The sequence below is a fragment of the Doryrhamphus excisus genome, chromosome 6, assembly GCF_030265055.1.
Source record: "Doryrhamphus excisus isolate RoL2022-K1 chromosome 6, RoL_Dexc_1.0, whole genome shotgun sequence".
NCBI classification, from domain to species: domain Eukaryota; kingdom Metazoa; phylum Chordata; class Actinopteri; order Syngnathiformes; family Syngnathidae; genus Doryrhamphus; species Doryrhamphus excisus.
Genome location: NC_080471.1, coordinates 7980496 through 7998760, shown reverse-complemented (window position 1 = coordinate 7998760; position 18265 = coordinate 7980496). Strand labels below are relative to the sequence as shown.

General features: G+C 43.1%; 2 protein-coding genes across 4 annotated transcripts; both read left to right on the top strand.

Moving 5' to 3' along the window:
- The first annotated feature begins 923 nt into the window (after positions 1–923).
- Positions 924–8245, top strand: ppp1r3ab (protein phosphatase 1, regulatory subunit 3Ab). 2 transcript variants are annotated; one of them, XM_058075933.1, is made up of 5 exons: positions 924–2084; positions 2263–2318; positions 2422–2510; positions 2575–2625; positions 4163–8245. In XM_058075933.1, exons 1-5 carry the CDS (start codon positions 1201–1203, stop codon positions 6461–6463), a joined length of 3381 nt encoding a protein of 1126 aa, XP_057931916.1. In that variant the 5' UTR covers positions 924–1200; the 3' UTR covers positions 6464–8245. The 2 variants fall into 2 exon arrangements, with proteins under 2 accessions (XP_057931916.1, XP_057931917.1); XM_058075934.1 differs by lacking the exon at positions 2575–2625.
- Positions 8246–8370: 125 nt separating this feature from the next.
- On the top strand, positions 8371–17829 carry bmt2 (base methyltransferase of 25S rRNA 2 homolog). Of its 2 annotated transcripts, XM_058075941.1 has the most exons (6): positions 8371–8666; positions 12044–12185; positions 12996–13124; positions 15420–15534; positions 15875–16203; positions 16313–17829. In XM_058075941.1, exons 1-6 carry the CDS (start codon positions 8507–8509, stop codon positions 16389–16391), a joined length of 954 nt encoding a protein of 317 aa, XP_057931924.1. In that variant the 5' UTR covers positions 8371–8506; the 3' UTR covers positions 16392–17829. The 2 variants fall into 2 exon arrangements, with proteins under 2 accessions (XP_057931924.1, XP_057931923.1); XM_058075940.1 differs by having other exon boundaries at positions 15875–17829.
- Positions 17830–18265: the final 436 nt, after the last annotated feature.

The window sequence follows — 18265 nt, the reverse complement described above, 5'->3', positions numbered from 1 at the left end:
GTCAGTTGTTTGACATGAAGTTGAAGATGAAAGTGATTGGGAGGCTGGGAGGGAGGGAAAGAGGGAAGAAAGAAAGAATTAGAGGAAGAGAGGAAGGAAGGAAGGAAGGAAGAGGAAGGAAGGAAGGGAGGAAGGAAGGAGGAGAGGGAAGGAAGGAAGGAAGAAAGAAAGAGGGAAGGAAGGAAGAAAGAGAGGGACAGAGAGAGGAAGGAAGGAAGGGAGAGAGGGAGGGAGGGAAGGAAAGAAGAAAGAGAGGGAAGGAAGGAAGAAAGAGGGACGGAGAGAGGAAGGAAGGGAGGGAAGGAAGGAAGAAAGAGAGGGAAGGAAGGAAGAAAGAGAGGGACGGAGAGAGGAAGGAAGGAAGGAAGAAAGAGAGGAAGGAAGGAAGAAAGAGAGGGAAGGAAGGAAGAAAGAGAGGGAAGGAAGGAAGGAAGAAAGAGAGGGGAGGAAGGAAGGAAGAAAGAAAGAGGGACGGAGAGAGGAAGGAAGGAGCGAAGGAAGGAAGGAAGAAAGAGGGACAGAGAGAGGAAGGAAGAAAGAAGAGAGGGAGAGAGCGAGGGAGAGAAAGAAAGAAAGAATTAGAGGAAGAGAGGAAGGAAGGAAGAAAGAGGAAGGGAGGAAGGAAGAGAGGGAAGGAAGGAAAAAAGAGAGGGGAAGGAAGGAAGAAATAAAGAGAGGGAAGGAAAGAAGAAAGGGACGGAGAGAGGAAGGAAGGAAGGAAGGAAGAGAGGGAAGGAAGGAAGAAAGAGAGGGACGGAGAGAGGAAGGAAGGAAGGAAGAAAGAGAGGGACGGAGAGAGGAAGGAAGGGAGGGAAGGAAGGAAGAAAGAGAGGGACGGAGAGAGAGGAAGGAAGGAAGAAAGAGAGGAAGGAAGGAAGAAAGAGAAGGAAGAGAGGCAAGGAAGGAAGAAAGAAAGGGACGGAGAGAGGAAGGAAGGGAGGAAGGAAGGAAGAAAGAAGGACGGAAAGAGGAAGGAAGGAAGAAAGAGAGGGAAGAAAGGAAGGAAGAGAGGAATGGAGAGAGGAAGGAAGGAAGGAAGGAAGGAAGGAAGAGAAGAAGGGTGAGAACGCAAGCCCCGGTAGAGGTCGCTGTGACGGTGAGAGTCTGCATGATCATATTTTGTGCCCCTGAGCTTTGACTACTGTACATAGTTCAAGTCCCTTCCCGCCTATTTTTAGTGCTGGCCCTTGCAACAATGTCATGCGTAACTCGACGCCATCTGCTAAGACGGAGCTTGTTGAATGTCAGTTGCCAGAAGCTCTGTTAGTCGGCTTCCTGTCCACTCTCCCGCTGAGAGCCCCCATGGAGTCCGACGGAAAATCGAGACTTTCCGGGGCCTACAGCCTCCTTGTGCCGGCGTTGGACTCCCTGGACGTGGACGAGGACGATGGCGAGGTGGTGACTGGCATTCGGCCCAAGTCATCTCCTCTACCGCGGAGACGGAGCTCCGTCACTGACGAGGACTCGGAGCCAGACTCCCTGCCGCCTTCTGCCTCCAGAAGGGTGTCCTTTGCAGACGCCAAGGGTCTAAGTTTGGTGCAAGTGAAGGAGTTTGATTTGTGGGACGTGCCCAAGTTACCAGGATTCGAGTCCCAAGAAGATGACAAAGTGCTCACAGAGGACTACTTCCTGTCTCCTCTGACATTTCACTTCCCATTGTCTCCTGAGGATCTGCTGGTGAGGGTCCAGGAGCAGAAAATAGAGCTGGAGTCCCTCGAGTTGATCCCGGGAACGAGCACACTGAAAGGGGTTATCCATGTCCTCAACTTGTCCTTCCAAAAAGCCGTCTACGTGCGAACCACCTTGGACTGCTGGGCCAGCCACTTTGACCTCCTGACAGAGTACAGCCCCGGATCCGGCGACCCTCAGATGGACCGCTTCACCTTTAAGCTCACCTTAGTGCCGCCATTCCAGGAGCAGGGATCCCGTGTTGACTTTTGTTTGAGGTACGAGACCCCCATGGGAACGTTCTGGGCCAACAATGGCAACAGGAACTATGTGCTGCTCTGCCAGCAGAGAGTGAAGGAGAGGGAGAACCCCCAGAAGGAGATGACACAGAAGAAAAGTTGCCTGAAGACCATCAGGTAGGACAGGGTGGACATGGAATCTGGATGCTTTGAAGGTCAACAGTCAGGCTTCTTGCAGACGCAGAGCATTATGTAATCCATGTGAAGCCATACTGTACATACCATACAACCAAGGCTCATATTTCTAACACACCTTCAAATGTGTCCTTCCTGTTTTCACGTCATTATCTGATAGCCAAACCTTTGTGGAAAACTCTTGGGAAACGCCATCGCAGGAAAATCTCTCAGCAGGTACAAATGTATTTTCCAATAATACAGTTTAAAGAACATTTATTTTATAAAATACCAGTTCATTTATGATAACCAAATACAATTTTATGTTTTTGTGTCTGAGATGTGTCAACAACTAGAGAAAAAGACGACTCTGGAAGAGCCGTTCGACTTCCTGATGCCCGTTCAGAGGAAGATGGAAAGAATTTACAGGTGCATGTTAAACTTACTCAACCCTCATCAAAGAGGCCTGATCCTACATTTTCAACTTTTTCAGATGTTGTACTCTGGTTCTACACGGTGTGTTTATGAAGTGTCGTACCATGAGGTTGGTGTGTTTATAATGTATCCCTGCTTTCGTTTTTATACCCCTCCTAAAAGGGTTGGGTACCAGAACTTCACCAGATTTACACAGGATCTTATGAGTTTCTCATGTCACAACTGTTTTCTTAAAAATAGTAGGCAGAAACTGTTTTTTTTTTTCAAATGTAAAAACTGTGTGTAGGGTTTTCAGGAGGGCCTCACTGCTTCACTGATCCCACCACTTGAAAGATCACTGTTTCGTGAACAAAGCAAAGTTTGATGCCAAATTCTCCAGGATTCATCCTATTATATGCAGAATCTGTCGCCAAGAGGAGAAGAATGAACATTTACACAACTTGAAATGTATGGAGTATTTTGTTCAAACACTCTAGTGCCATATTGGGATCCAGTATCATGAAAAACATGGATATCTTTGCTTTTTCCCAAATTAGTGTCATATCTAATATTATTTTGTATTAATAACGGCTAATAACAAACACTACAATACTGTAGGCTGACTATGGCCCCCAGGTCATAATAAGTAATGGTAATGGTAATGGTTTTATTTCATTTGAACATGCATCAGATTACAATTGAGTGCATCCCATAATCAGTTCACAGTTCAACATGTCCAAAAGGAGTAGGAAGAAGCAAAGCTTATTAAATCCTACCCCTCCATCTGGTACTTTTAAATCGAGTAACTGTTACATTTGTTCACTTCCTGCTTTCCATAATAGAGTTTAAGGTTTTTTTGTTGTTTTTTTTAATAATGCACCTCGTACCGAAGTAGGAGGTGATATGAGCATCCAATGCCATAATGGGTACCATAGTAAGTGTCAATATAGTGATATATATAGCACATCATGACTGGTTCAAGACTCTTCATCCTTGTATTTAGCAAACATCAACTGCTTGTATTGTTTCTTGAATTGGCTCATCGTTGTGCATTGTTTGATTTCCTTACTCAATCCATTCCATAGTTTGATTCCACATACTGAAATGCTATGGCTAGCATAACGTAGTCCTAGCATAGAAGTGTTTTAAATGTACTTCTTCCCTGAGATCATATTTCTCCTCTCTTGTAGAGAAGTATTGGATGACATTTTTAGCTAATTGCTTGTTTTTAGCCTTATGCATTATTTTAGCTGTTGGAAGATGAACGATATCAGCAAGTTGAAGTATTTGTGATTTTAGAAATGAGGACTGTTTTAGAAATAAGTACTGCTTCAGCTTGCATTGTCGCCAATTACATGACAGGTGAAATGCAAAAGCCCTTGAGTCAGGAAAAATATGCCTCGAAAGTCACGTAAAACTACTTTTTGTTTTTATTTTGAGGGGGGGGGGGGGGGGGGGGGGGTTGATGACACTTGTATGTTTCTTTAAAGTTATGTTTAAGTGTTATTATGAACACATTTACACCAAAAATGTTACTTATGGTCATAGCTGACCCTCTGTTTCCTTTTTTAAAATGGTGAATGTAGTTTAATTTAACCTTACAAACTCTATTGCACTGTTCTGCTTCTAATTATAATTCATCCCTTGGTTTTGTCTTTGATGGACAGGCCGAAAGCCAGCGCAACGGCAGCCAAAGAAATCGGCGTAAGGCGGCCCGGATGGCTCGGGTGAGGGACTATTTTTCTCAAAGAGAGGACAGAGAGGGCACCACCATAAACGATCGAGGAGATGTATCGCCTCCGGGAGACAGACTAGTCACCAAAGAAGAAATTCCTTCAGGAGATCAAGAAAAAGGACAAAAAGAGAACCGAAAACTAAGCGACACATTTAGTGATGAGGCACTGATGGAACAGGACAAGAAAAAAAAGGAACCAGACCCACCGTTGGATGTCTGCGTGGCTTCATTGCTAGGAGGAGACAGGAGCAGAGACAAGTCCGATCCTGAGTCTCCTCCCGCTGAACATCTGAACGTGTTTGAGGCTGAAAAACAGAGTCAGACGCTCATATTTGGAACTGTGGTGGCTCCTCTGTGTTGTCAGATGTGTGATAACAGTGACTTGGCAACTCCAAAAGATACATCTTCTCGCATGGAGGAAGAAGACGCTTCAACAAAAAGTGAAGCAATTCAAGAAAACACCGACAGTGACTCAACACAAGAGCACTTTCACATCTCGGTGAATGTTCCATTTCTAGTGAAGGACACATTGGATAGACCTGAGGTACTCGAAGATGTCCCTGAAAGTCAGGCATCAGGTGAAATAAGTGAAAACAAAACTGATTTACTCGCGTGGGGTTCGCAAACCACTCTACCAACATGCCCGCCAGTGAGTGAAGCTTCAGGTGAAACGCAGAAAGACAACTTGCTTCTGTCACATGCTCAGTTAGATCCCGACCATGTGGATCACCAGGCCGGTTCCGAGCCGGCAGAAGATGCTGAAGCTTCAAACCAGCCCAGAGTTGTTAATTCCACAGTCGTCACTGGAAATGAGAACACCTGCACTTCTTGTGTCAGACCCGAGAAGGAAGAGGATGCAGAAACACCTCAGACATTTCCAGAAACTCCTGAGGAACCTTGCAACTTCTATGAAGTTGAGGCTGGAGGTGAAGATGCTGAATCGATCAACCGATCACACTTGACCAGAAATCCAAATGAAGATACATTTAGCTACACTGAGAACGTTGAGATAAAAGATTGGGAAATGATGGTGAAGGAGGAGGAAGGACAGAAAGATGATCACCTGATAGAAGAAACTGAGGCCATCACATCTACTGAGGCAGAAGAGCTTGTGCTGTTCCGGACTAAGATCAAAACTGGAGAAGAGGAGCATGTGGAGAGTTTTATGTTTGAAGACTTTGAAGCCACAAAGCTGGAAAAGCAAAGTGGAGAAGTTACAAAGAGACCTTTAGAAATGCTGCACGAAAGCAAAATGGAGATTGAGATGCTGGAGAAGGTCGATGATGAAGATGAGGTGGATACAGACAAGCAAGATGAGGATCTACAGCATCCAAAGCACGTTGATGTGGAAGAGAGCAAACAAGATGAAATCCAAGGGTTGGAGTTCAATCATAGCAAGATTGAGGATGCTCTTCTGAATCATCTACAGGAGGATGATGGATCCAGAGAAGATACAAGAGAAGAACTGAATCAAGTCCAGAGGTTGGACTTGGATCATTTACACAAGAATGATGGATCCAGGGAGGATACAAGAGAGGAACTAAATGCATTCCAGATGTTGGAGTTCAATCCTAGCAAGCTGGAGGATGCACTTCTGAATCATCTACAAGAGGATCATGGATCCAGAGGATATCCAAGTGAAAAAACATCTGCGAGGACCCCAGATGAAACGGATCTCCAAGATAATTGGGAAAAGATTGCATCACAACATGGCGAAGATATGAACGAGGAACCCGAGAGCGACCAAACAAGCAATGAGAGTGACTCCGACGATGAGGTGGAGCTGTACATGCACTGCCTGCGGGCGGTCCACACTGGCGCACGGTCCGCCAAAGACCAGCGTGCCGATGTGGCTTTTAACCCAAATAAGAGGTCCTCCCTGAGCAGGAACAAGGCGCTGTCCACGCCCATGCCATCTATCAGCGAGGCTGCGGATGAGGAACATCTGGACTGCCTTCAGGAGAGCCGTGACAGTGCACAAGCAGCGGATGTCCACGCTGAGCCACAGTCAAGTGAGCCTCCGAGCACTATCAGAAAAGCTTCATGGTGGAGAAAGACTTGTTCCTGTGGTGGCATATCCACAACTTTACTGTTTGCCACCTTGTTAGTGGTGTTTGTAGTCACAGCTTACTATTACGATTTTCTGGCCTGTTTTGGACTCTACTTGATTTCTGTGGTTTGGCTCTGGTGCCAAGGAGAGAAACAGCCCATGAAAGACGATTCAAGGGGCTGAATTAAAAGATGAAACCATGGTAAAACATTCACATCATCAGTTAAATGAAGAAAAAAACATTGACTTATTTTGTATTGTGGATATTTTATCTCAAATTGTGGACACTATGTCCTGCCAATTAACAGCCAAGTGTGCCATCCATGTGTTTAACCTTCCTCTTGTGTTAGCTTTCTGGTATTATGTCTTAGGTTAACAGGTCAGTTTTGACCCATGTATTAAATCAGCTATAAAATACACTACAAACAATAAGTTACCATCAAATTTGCTTCTTATGTTTTGGTTACCTTCTTAGGCTTCCTCATCCATGAAAATGTTGGTTTTAATACTTTTGGTGTGGGCATGTAGGCCTTTTTTTGTCACTATACCCCTCCATTTCTATTTCCAAAAATGGTAAAATCAACCTCAAAAGAATCATATTAATACATTGAAGGTTCTTTTGTTACCTGGCTATTACTGAGGGCTATAGAACATATCTCTTAAATCAATTAGTTTTATTAATTTTCTCATTTTAGTATTAATCACTAAAGAAACATCTATGGTGTTCGGGTCAATTTTGACTCATATATATTAATGTCAAGAAAAGGTAGAAAAAATTATTGTTTTCAGCAACAGAACTTTAGTATAAGCTGAAATCAAAAAGCAGAACAGGTCCAGATCTTGGTTCACTGTACTTCTTGCCATTCTTTCCATGATCCAAATTGTAAATGTGAAATCAGCCATCAGTCAAATGAGCGAATTCACCTCACATGTCTGGACCTTGTTTTTCTGCTGGTGTACTGGAAAATCGGTCAAAATGAGAATCCCCTGAAGCTTACATGATGAGAAGAGGAGCTGGTTGTCATTGTGTTGGCTAATTGTACACTTATGGTTTCGGTTGTGGCTCAAAATATTGCTTTATAGTCATATTATTATAACCGGGTCTAAACCGACCCTAACAATACAGTGGTCATAATTTCAACCACACCATTTTAAAATGTAGTAAAAATAATTTTTGGGTTTTATTTTGTTGAAATAGAGTTTCCTGACAAAGTCAAAAAGCCTTGATGCAATAAACAAATGTTATGTGATTCTTTTTATGCATTAAAATGTAAAACGGGTCGGTGCCGACCCTAACACAAGAGGAGGGTTAAAACAATAGCAGGAGGTGGTTTTTGAAAAATATATACCTTGACTGGCAAACAAAAGTTAAATCACATATTTTGGAAACATCTAAATTCTAAATTTAGATTCTAAAAATCTAAATTTACTGTATATATAGTCAAACAGAAAATATTTCACGCTCCTGAATAGCACAATGTGAACATTTGTCAAAACATTCATTGCAAATTTACAGTGTTGCAACATAATTCGGTATGCACTTTTAGGGGACTGGCAGGCATGAGTGTAAAATATGAGCAGCAAGATTGGTTGACAGACATGGTCGTCACCAAGCTAAAAGGTACATTTAGTTGCTGTATGCAAGTAAATGTCCATAGGTCACTGGGCATTTGTTGAATGATTTTTGGATACAACTATTCAAGGTATCTGTACATGTCCTCCAAAGTACCACAACCCATAGGGGGAACCACAATAACAAATGTTATTTACAGTGTGTCTTGTAATGTCACAAGTTGCTTCATAAACAGCCATAAGCACCATGGTTTTATGGTTTAACAACATAACATTTATGGTCTTGTTTGTGTCTTCATGTTGTTGTTGTTACTGTGTGGATATGAGGGTATATTTGTAAGCAAATCACATTATTTGTCAGTGTTCATTTAAGCTATTTTTCTTGTTTGGCATTAGTAGCGTTCGGCGTTGCGTTTCGTCGTGATATTAAATGCAAAGTTTTACGAGGTGCAGTGAACATCTCACGACTGGCAGTGAACGTTTCAAGCTTGTGATTTGACGTCGCGCTGTCACTTGTGAGCACGTGTAGGCAACGATTAGCCAATCAGCTTGCCTGTTGTTGGCACGTGCGCCGCCGGCTCGGTGGTGGTTGACGCAAAAAAAAAGATTAAAAAAAGGAAGCCACCACCAGAGGAGGTTACAGATACCGGTGTTATGGACCCCAGCGACGACGTTGAAACGGGGGAGACTGAAAGACACCCGGGACTGTTCTACGTACCCATTCCCGATGCGGCCCCGAGCAAGAAGGAACAGGAGAAACTTTCGGGGGTGGTTAAAAACGTCCACAGAAAGCTCCGCAGGAAATATAGAGAAGGTGAGCAGGCCCACACGTCCTCTTCTTGGCTAACGGAATGCTAGCCTCTTATTCAGAACGACACTAAATGGAGCTTCGTCTGCTTATAAAGTATAACTGTCACTGTCAGTCTTCGGCGACCTTGCAAGCAACGGCTTCACGTTGTCTGCTGTAGACCGTCTGCTGCCATTCCCGCAAGAGGCCTTTTAAACGTGTTGGCCACAATACCCGGAATAGACCACATAGAGGCTAACGAGTGTACTTAAACTTTACTTGAAACCTAAATAACAGGTTATATAGTCAAGTAAGGCGTGATTAAAACAGGCAACCATCAGTGTCACTGGTTGAATATTGCAGTGTTCCAACGGGAAAGTGTTGACAGTGCAGAATTCAAGTTGAAGAAATGTTAAACATGAGCCAGCACTTAAACAAACATTAGCCCCGAAGTAAATAATGGTAATATGAAACTTTGTTTGTCGCATATGTAATAACTTTGTAATTCATTTAACCATCTCTTTGAGGAGCAGCTGTCAACCACAATGTCGATTTTGTCTTTTAAATACAGCTATGTGGGAAAAAATAGTTTCTGTATTTTTCTTATGATGCACAGCATCTGAAGTCTGCTTCACATTGGAGAACCACTACCACTGTGTGGCTCAAATAAACTAGTTAACTAGCTTATCTAGTTACCTGGGCCATGTTTTCCTATTTGGGTGTCTAATTACTAATCTGAATACTATGTACAAACCATGCTGTACTTTGATGTACAGGTACAGTGGTGTGTGTTTGTTGCCCGCTTCCTGAATTCCGTCACATTAATGTTTCAGATCATCAAACAAATATAAATATTAGTCTATGACAACACAACTGAACACACAATCCAAACTTACATGGTCCTGGATGAAAAAGTGACCCTGTCTCTGTTAAAGAATGAAAACACTTGAATAAAAGACACACACACGCAGTTATGCAGTGTACTGTTAAACTAATCTATATATTATTTGTGCTGGACCACATATCTGTGGTGGCCAAGTGAAATGTCCTTCAACATCTTTCACTGTTGTTCTTTCACTGTTGTAGAGTTCAGAAATTGCTGTACATGTACATGTACAGCAAAAATGTACATGTATGTTCTCCCAGGCAATTCTGTCAAACATATACAGTGTTCCCTCGCTTCATCGTGGTTTACCTTCCACGGAGTTGCAACTGCACAAAAAATATTTTGAGTGCATTTTTCCCAATGGTGTATGTATGTTCATTGTGTTCTGCCTCGTTGTGGTGTATTAGAACGTTCTGCCTATCAGTGGTCTATTGTATGTGTGGTATTGTTTCTACTACTGCTACCAGTAGAGGATGTTGTACACTCATGTGAGAGTTGAAGGCATGTCTAGACATGTCCACTTTGTCTCAGTATGTGTAGCCACCCACAACAGTCCTCAGTGGCGAAGGACCCATTGCTTTCTGTGTACCATTGTCATGTTTTTCTTTTGCTTGCAATTGTAGTTGTATGACTGCTAGGGTGCCGTTATAGAATACTGGAAGTGAATATTTGGTTCATGGAGGGCGAAGAATAGTAAAACAATACAACAGGAACAATATGTTTCACAAGGACACAAAAATGCTACAGCTAAATGGGGCCGGGACAAGGCACATCAGAGCAGTGAATGCGGGGAGTCACTTGATAATTTCCTTTGTCCAAGAGATTGGTAAATAAAATTCAAACAATATTTGAACTTTGAGAGTGTTTAGACAAGAAAGAAATGGGAGAAAATGTGTGCCTGTCTGAGAAAAGTGTACTCTGAGGGGTTTTGCAGCCTTTAAACCTTTAAAATATCACATATTATTCTCATTTTCTGGCCTTTGCATTGAGTTGTGGACTCCTATGGTTCATGATAACCAGCACAAAAAACTTTGTAGAGCTTCTGGACCTCTTTCTGAAGTGTTACCAGGGATTTCCTACATTCTACCCAAACGGTCTATTTAATTTGGTCCACTCTTGGCCCTCCTCCAGTTATGCCCTCTCCGCTGTGATTGGTCATGCTCCAGAGGACTTCCGAACAGCTGCCGAGTTTATTTTGTCCGATTACTTATACAAAATAAACACAGTTGGGACACAACAATTTCCAATTAGGAAATTGTTAGTTACAGCTTGCTCTTCTGACTCCTCAACATGACCAAGTAACGTTAAAGGCATTGGACTTCAGCAACAGTTTGGCGGACAGTCCAGCTTCTTATAGTCCAACTTCGCTCATGTTCACAAAACACTTTTGTAGATTTCATCAGCAACTCCAACCACGAGGACTGCCTGTTGGGTGTAAAGGTATTAGATTTTTGGAGTTCAATTCAAATATTAAGAAATCAACTAATACCTTCTTGAAAGAGTTATCTGTAGAATACGAGCTCTAGTTTTTTAACTGAACCATTGAAATAAACTTTTCAAATACTTTCTTGAGATGCACTTGTATGCACTCATGAGGGATGATCCGATCTTCACGATCGGGATTGGTGTCCAAGCCGATGTATATTTGAGCATGGAATAATATAGACGTCCGCCACGAGATCAGGCTGACCCGGTGGCCGTATCATGCTCGTAGCAAAGGGCTACACACCAACTTGTGTGGTAATGCACCTCGAAGCTGGTCATGCTGTATAATAATAAAGTAAATTCAGCATTATTGCATTGTTTGTAATGCTTTGAAAAGCTATTTTCATAATCATACTCCCTTCCACAAATTCATGTTTCTAACAAAAGCTTATGATTAAAATAATTTTAAAAAATGATCGGAATCAGATCAGCAAGATTACAAAAATATGATCTGCTCTGAAGCCAAAATATGTGGATTAGGACATCCCTGTTAGTCATATTCTTAAAATTTGCTATGACTTGTATCCATTTAACAATATCCTCCTTATCAGAAAATAGCTTGGGCCAAAACAGGAAGTCTGCAAAACATTTATTCCACATCAGCTTGTTTTTGCCACAGTGTCATGCATGAGGTGGACTTTGCCTTGCATGCAATGACGGTATTAATTGGTGCTATATACTGTAACAACATACAGATAAAGTGTTTTAAGACACATTTTAGTATTTTTCATTTTCCTGTAAGAGCAGGGGAATCTGCTTTAAACGTCCTGGTCCTGAAATCCTGGAATTGTGGTTGTTTTGGAAGCTCCAGTGTGAGCTAGCTAACCACATGATTGTCTAATAAGCAACGTGTGATCTGCTTGAATCAGAGTGGTCATGCCCTTTGGCTGCTCCTGCTGCTGTTGTTTACCACCACTCCTTGTCATGCTTCCTCTTCTCAATATGTGCTGTTGGGGCGTCACCACTTGACACAACAGTCACGCTGCACCCTTTCTTTTTTTCTCGGGGTGTCCCTCCCCACTTCTCTTGACAGTGGGCGACTTTGACAAGATCTGGCGCGAGCACTGTGAGGACGAGCAGACGCTGAGCGAGTACGCCCTCGCTATGAAGAACCTCGCCGACAACCACTGGGCCGTGAACTGTGAAGGGGAAGGCCGAATCGATTGGTGTCGCAGGTAAAGATGAAAGACACACCTGACATTGTCTTCGGAGCGGAGGGCCACAAAAAACTGTCAGACACGACAGAAAAATCAATAGACTTTATTTATTATAGGTTAAGGTCAGGTTAATCTCACTTGAGTGTACCAAGTAGACAGACAAGACAGACAGAATACTTTATTAATCCCTTTGGAATTCCCTCAGGGAAATTGGCATCTCTACTGCTCCACGTGTAGCACTGTTTAAAGTAAATAAATACATAAATAGAATAAAGAATATAAGATAAAATATAAAAATAAAAACTAAAGTAAAACAAACATCTGGCGTGGTCAATGTGGCTTTTAAGTTACATTGACTTTTCAAGACTGTTTTTGCTTAGCATGTAAGTAAGGGTAATGCATTTTACAGTGAATGTTAACAAGCATTCTCACCAGAGCTGCTGGGGGGAAAAAAAAACTTCAGAGGAAGCAAAATGTAAACATTTGTTGCTTCAAAGTATACATATACCGCCACATCCCTTGTGTGTTATTTTAGGGAGAAGTTCTTTGTTCTGTTGTTTTTGATTAGTTAAAAGGAACCATCCAGAACTTTCCAACAATGGCATTGAAGACGATGCTGTTCCAATTACTTCTGTCAGCCCCAAGCTACACTATTATCATCTTCTCTCTGGAAAACAAACTCCAGCCTGGCGCAGATGGCTATTCAGTATTTTGTGTACTTTTGTACAGTGTTTAATTGCTATTGTGCTTTGCTTTCTTTCTATACATCACTAGATGACATGAGCATTAGGTCACTAATGTCCTTATTGCTTTGCATTGTGTCCACAGTGTCTGCCAAGAGTACTTCCTGGATGGTGGCATGAAAAGAATGTTGGAGAAGGATGAGAAAAGCGCTTCTTTCGCCACAGGGCCGACTGAAGCATCTGGAAGTTCGCGGCCACCCGGCTCTGTCCTCAGGTATCTTTCTCCCGCTACATACCGTATTTTCCAGACTATTAAGTTGCACATTTTTTCCATGGTTTGTCTGGTTGACTTGTACCCCGGAGCAACTTATATAAGTTTTTTTTCTCCACACTGACATCCACGAGGCGCTCTAGGCTTGTGTGCCAGTATCTGCTACTCCTGTACCACTGAAAATGTATGTAAACTTAAACATTAATTTATAAAGAGATCTGAGAAAACAAATGCCCTGCAAAGAAAATCCCACTACAAGAGGGCGCTCTAGGGTTGTTACTGAGAAACACGGAGCACAAATACCACCAAAAAGAAAACAGAAAACGATATTCTGCAAACTACAAGGTGCAAGTAGTGATAAATCCAGCCAAAAATGGTAATCGAGCAGCAGAAAGTAAGTTTGGAAAACAAACAGGGGCTTGTCAACAGTGCAGCTACGATTCCACACCTAGGGAGTTGCCAAGGCGATGAATATAAATGACTCTGCAAGAGGACCTTCTTGGTGTTACCGCTTCATGCAACGCAGCTGCCTCTCTATCGGTGCACGGACAGCGACGTCGCAAAAACTGCCAGCAGACGTCCAAGCCAAGGTCTGCAGAGTTTCTGTGAGTTTAAAGCCACACAGAAGAGGAAGCGGCATGCCCTCTGCTTCCGGAGTTGTTCAGAAGTGACACAGAGGATGAAGAATTCAATGGCTTTGGTATTGATTTGGAGTGAGAACAAGAGTTTGGTAAACTAGTTATGTTATGTTGTTTAGGCTACAGTTACCTGAATAACTGTTAAAGGGATAGTTCGGATTTTGTGACATGAAGTTGTATGATACCCCCATACCCAGTGAAGTGAGTCGCTATCAAATCACTGCCCACTCACTCAGAGTTTAGCTTAAAACAATATGCATTCAAAAGCATAATACATATGCATCACAAAAATACCTACTAGAAACTACATGTAATGTCCCGCTGAGGTACTCGTTCCTGATCCTATCCATCCTGGCCACTCCCAATGAGAACATCTGCATCCTCATCTCTGCTACCCCCAGTTCTGCTTCTTGTCTTTTCCTCAGTAGCACTGTTTCTAGACCAAACAACATCGCTGGTCTCCATGGAGATTCTTGTCTAAGCTCATCTGTCAGCCTGTCCAACACCATAGCAAACAAGAAGGGGCTCACAGCTGATCCCTGATGAAGTCCCACCTCCGCCTCTTCTGTCACACCGACAGCACATCTTACCGCTGTCTTACAGTCCTCATACATGTCCTGCACAACTTGAACATACTTCATTCCAGACTTCCTCATACAGTACCACAGTTCCTCTCTAGGCACCCTGTCATAGGCTTTCTCCACATCTACAAAGACACAATGCAGCTCCCCCTGACCTTCTCTGTACCTCTCTATTAACATTCTTAAAGCATATACTGCATCTGTAGTACTGTTTTTTTTGCATGAAACCATACTGCTGCTCACAGAGGTTGACTTCTGTCCTTAGTCTAGCTTCTACTACTCTTTCCCATAACGTCATAGTATGGCTCATTAGCTTTATACCTCTGTAGTTGCCACAGCTCTACACATCACCCTTCTTCTTAAAAATGGCCACCCACACACTTCTCCTCCATTCCCGAGGCATCTTCTCACCACCTAAGATCCTATTGAACAACCCAGTCAGGAACTCTACTGCTACCTCTCCTAGACGCTTCCATACTTCCACAGGTATATACCATCAGGACCAAGTGCCTTCCCACTCTTCATATTTTTCAATGGTCTTCTAACTTCCTCTTTACTAATCTTTGCTACTTCCTGGTCCACAGCAGACACCTCTTCTACTCTTCCTTCTCTCATTTTTAACTCTTTAAAATACTCTTTCCTGTCTCTTTGTCTGCTTTCTTCCCACACCAAGTACCTGTCTCCATGATCCCATTTGCTGTAGTTGTCCAGTCATCTGGAAGCACCTCCTGGCCATCCAGAGCCTGTCTTAACTCCAGCCTAAAAATCCTACAACACTCTTCTTGTTTCAGCTACTACCATTTTGTCCTCTGCTCTGCCTTTGGCCTCTTCATCTTCCTCACCATGGGGGTCATTCTACACACCACCATCCTATGCTGTCTGGCTACACTTTCACCTACCGCTACTTTGCAGTCACTGATCTCCTTCAGATTAAACAAGATGTAGTATACCTGCGTACTCCTACCTCCACTCTTATAGGTCACCCTATGTTCCTCTCTCAGTCAGAAATAAGTAGCATTATAGTATGTGAACTCTGCCAAGAGCGTCCCAGTTTGAAATGAACCTGTCCTGTGTTGCAGTCTGCTGACTCAGGTGGGGAAAATGCGCCTCCTGGACGTGGGTAGCTGCTTCAACCCTTTCATGAAGTTTGACGAGTTCCTCACCGTCGGTATCGACATTGTGCCTGCGGTCGAGGTGTGTTTCAGCCTCACACTGACATTAGTCAAGTGTTTTCCTGCAGCCACCTCCAAAAGTGACTCATGAGGGCGGGCCGGTGTTGTCGCGCCTTTTAACAGCTAGTGTGCAAGATTTCCAAACAAAGCATCCTAACAGAGTACTTGGTTCAAACTCTCAGCAGGCCATTTTATGTGACCTGTGAGAGCTTGAATGCAAAACAATTCTTTAAAAAATATATTGATGCCATGTTTTACACAATTGGCTTTTAGTTCTACAGTTCCATGCCTCAGCCCGAGGATGATCATAAAGTTGGGTTGAACTTACCATGCTGATTTTCTGCGTCCTTCTGTTCCCTCAGAGCGTCTACAAGTGCGACTTCCTCAACCTTCAGCTGCAGCGGCCCCTACAGCTGGCAGGCGACTCAGTGGAGGCCTTCCTCCGCCAGCTGCACAACCCCATCGACGCCCTGCCAGGGCAGCTCTTTCATGTGGTGGTTTTCTCCCTGCTCCTGTCCTACTTCCCCTCGCCATACCAGCGCTGGATCTGCTGTAAGAAGGCCCATGAGCTGCTGGAGTTGCACGGCCTGCTGCTCATCATTACGCCCGATTCCTCCCACCAAAATCGACACACACTCATGATGCGCAGCTGGCGCGTGGCGGTGGAGTCGCTGGGCTTCAAGCGCTACAAGTATGTCAAATACTCCCACATGCATCTCATCGCCTTCCGGAAGGTGTCACTCGCCACCACCAGCGACCTGGTGTCGCGCAACTATCCTGAGATGCTCTACATCCCGCAGGACTTCCACTCCTACGAGGAGGACGAGGGCAGCGATGTGGCTGCACAGCCTCGCTCTGACTTTGAGGACGACCAGCTAGCTTGGGGCTTCGCTGAGCTGCCTGATGCCTGCGACTCGGATTCCGGGGAGAGCCAGAGCGGATCCGTGCCTGGCTTTCAGGAGCTGGAGGACCCCATCCTGCTTCAGAGCTAGGCCCCACCAGCGCCCCTTGGCCTCCTCTCTTGGAACTGCTGTCACCCCTTCAACTGCTGCCAAACTTAACCTGCTGCATTGTCCTCTCCCTCCCTCTCCTCCAAGCGATGCAGTTTGCACAGTGTGAAAGAGAGACGTTTACACATTATTTTCTCATAACACTCTCTCCACATATATTTTGATTAATGGCTCAACATTTTTTGTAAACGTTGGAATGTGAACGACCCCGAAGATATCCAAGCTTCTGCCATCATCTCCCAAACGTCTGCATGCTGAACATGTCAAAAAGAAAACATCAACTGGCGTTGGGTGTGTGCTTGTGTTGACTGAACAAGCAAACTTTGATGGGAGAGCTACGAAAAGTTGACATTTTTGGAAAAGAAAATGGTGTTCAGTGTTGAGTGTGATTTATTTTTTTTTAATTCCCTGTAATGCTTTATGCATCCTTAACAACAACGTATTGGTAGCATTTTAGGACTCTCTGGAGTATTTTACTAATGTTAGTGTGTTTCTCATGGTGTCAACAAGGTACTGATGTTTAAAACCCTTATATAAGAATAACCATGATTTAGCTCAGATAGGGTTTTTTTCTGGGGGGGGATTCGAAAGCAATGAAAGGACACAAACAAGCGGCTGCCAAACGGTGGTATTCCTACCGTGTGAAGCATCCTACGAAAACTTTGACCATATCCTGGTCTTCATAGACCGAAAATTCACCTTAAGCGAAAATATTTGCACTAGTTTGACCTCTGAAACAGGTGAGAGGATTTTTTTTCATAAGCAATAGCTCATCCGTATGATGATGTTGCAAAGGTTTTAAGCTACTAGCCGATGACACGTTTGTTGGGTTTGTGCGTGTGAATGATGGCGTACTGGCACTTTAGCACTGATCCCAAAGGGCGTTGCGTCATTGACCTATTTTCTTACAATGACAGATTTGTAACCAGCACAATGAAACAAAACTTTTTCTTCCCCAACCCTCTTCCATTCCTTTAAAAAAAAAAAGGAACAACCACACCCACTTCCAAAAAGATGTCACTCTGGAACAGCACACGATAAACACTTCTTATTGTCATATTGAGGGTTGACAGAAGACATGTCCTTGAGCAGACTGCAATACACTTTCATATCTCCTGTTTCAGTAGAGCATCACAGTGGTTGTTATTGAGTGATGCAGTAGTCTTCCAAAGTGTTTCTTCTGGTTCATTTGCATGGTTCATCTTTTATTATCAAACCCTTTCAACAGTGCATAACGTGTGCTTCTTATATGGTTGTATGCGTCTTTTATAAACGAATGTAAATGCAAGGTGGTCTATGTGTCTTCATTGTAAGGGATCTTACCCACAGTATATAAAGCTATTATATACATTTTGTGTGTATGTGTAGTATATACTATATATATACACACAAACCATTATTTTTATAACTCCAAAATACCATCTGGAGGGTACTGGATACTATTGGATTTTAAATAACCTGCCTCGTATCAAAAGTGCTGTCTAATATAGAACATTTAATACTATTATATCCTTTTTCTATACCGCTTATCCTCACCAGCGTGGTGGGGATACTATTGATGGGACTTTGTGTTCACAGATGTGAAAGTTGGAACGTCAGTAAACATTTTTATTTGGGGTTTTATATCTTCTAATAATCGACATAAAGTGTTTTTTTTTTTCAATTTCAACCAAAATTAAGATAAAAACACGAGCGAGAGAATGAACAATTTAGAAACCGATAGTAATGAAGTGGACATTTGCT

Coding starts and splice junctions, on each gene's coding strand:
- ppp1r3ab (XM_058075933.1), top strand. CDS start 1,201: ATGCGTAACTCGACGCCATCTGCTAAGACGGAGCTTGTTGAATGTCAG. Junction 2,511..2,574: donor AAGATGGAAAGAATTTACAG/GTGCATGTTAAA, acceptor CAACTTTTTCAG/ATGTTGTACTCTGGTTCTAC. Junction 2,626..4,162: donor ATGAAGTGTCGTACCATGAG/GTTGGTGTGTTT, acceptor TTTGATGGACAG/GCCGAAAGCCAGCGCAACGG.
- bmt2 (XM_058075940.1), top strand. CDS start 8,507: ATGGACCCCAGCGACGACGTTGAAACGGGGGAGACTGAAAGACACCCG. Junction 8,667..12,043: donor CCGCAGGAAATATAGAGAAG/GTGAGCAGGCCC, acceptor TTCTCTTGACAG/TGGGCGACTTTGACAAGATC. Junction 15,535..15,874: donor ACATTGTGCCTGCGGTCGAG/GTGTGTTTCAGC, acceptor CTGTTCCCTCAG/AGCGTCTACAAGTGCGACTT.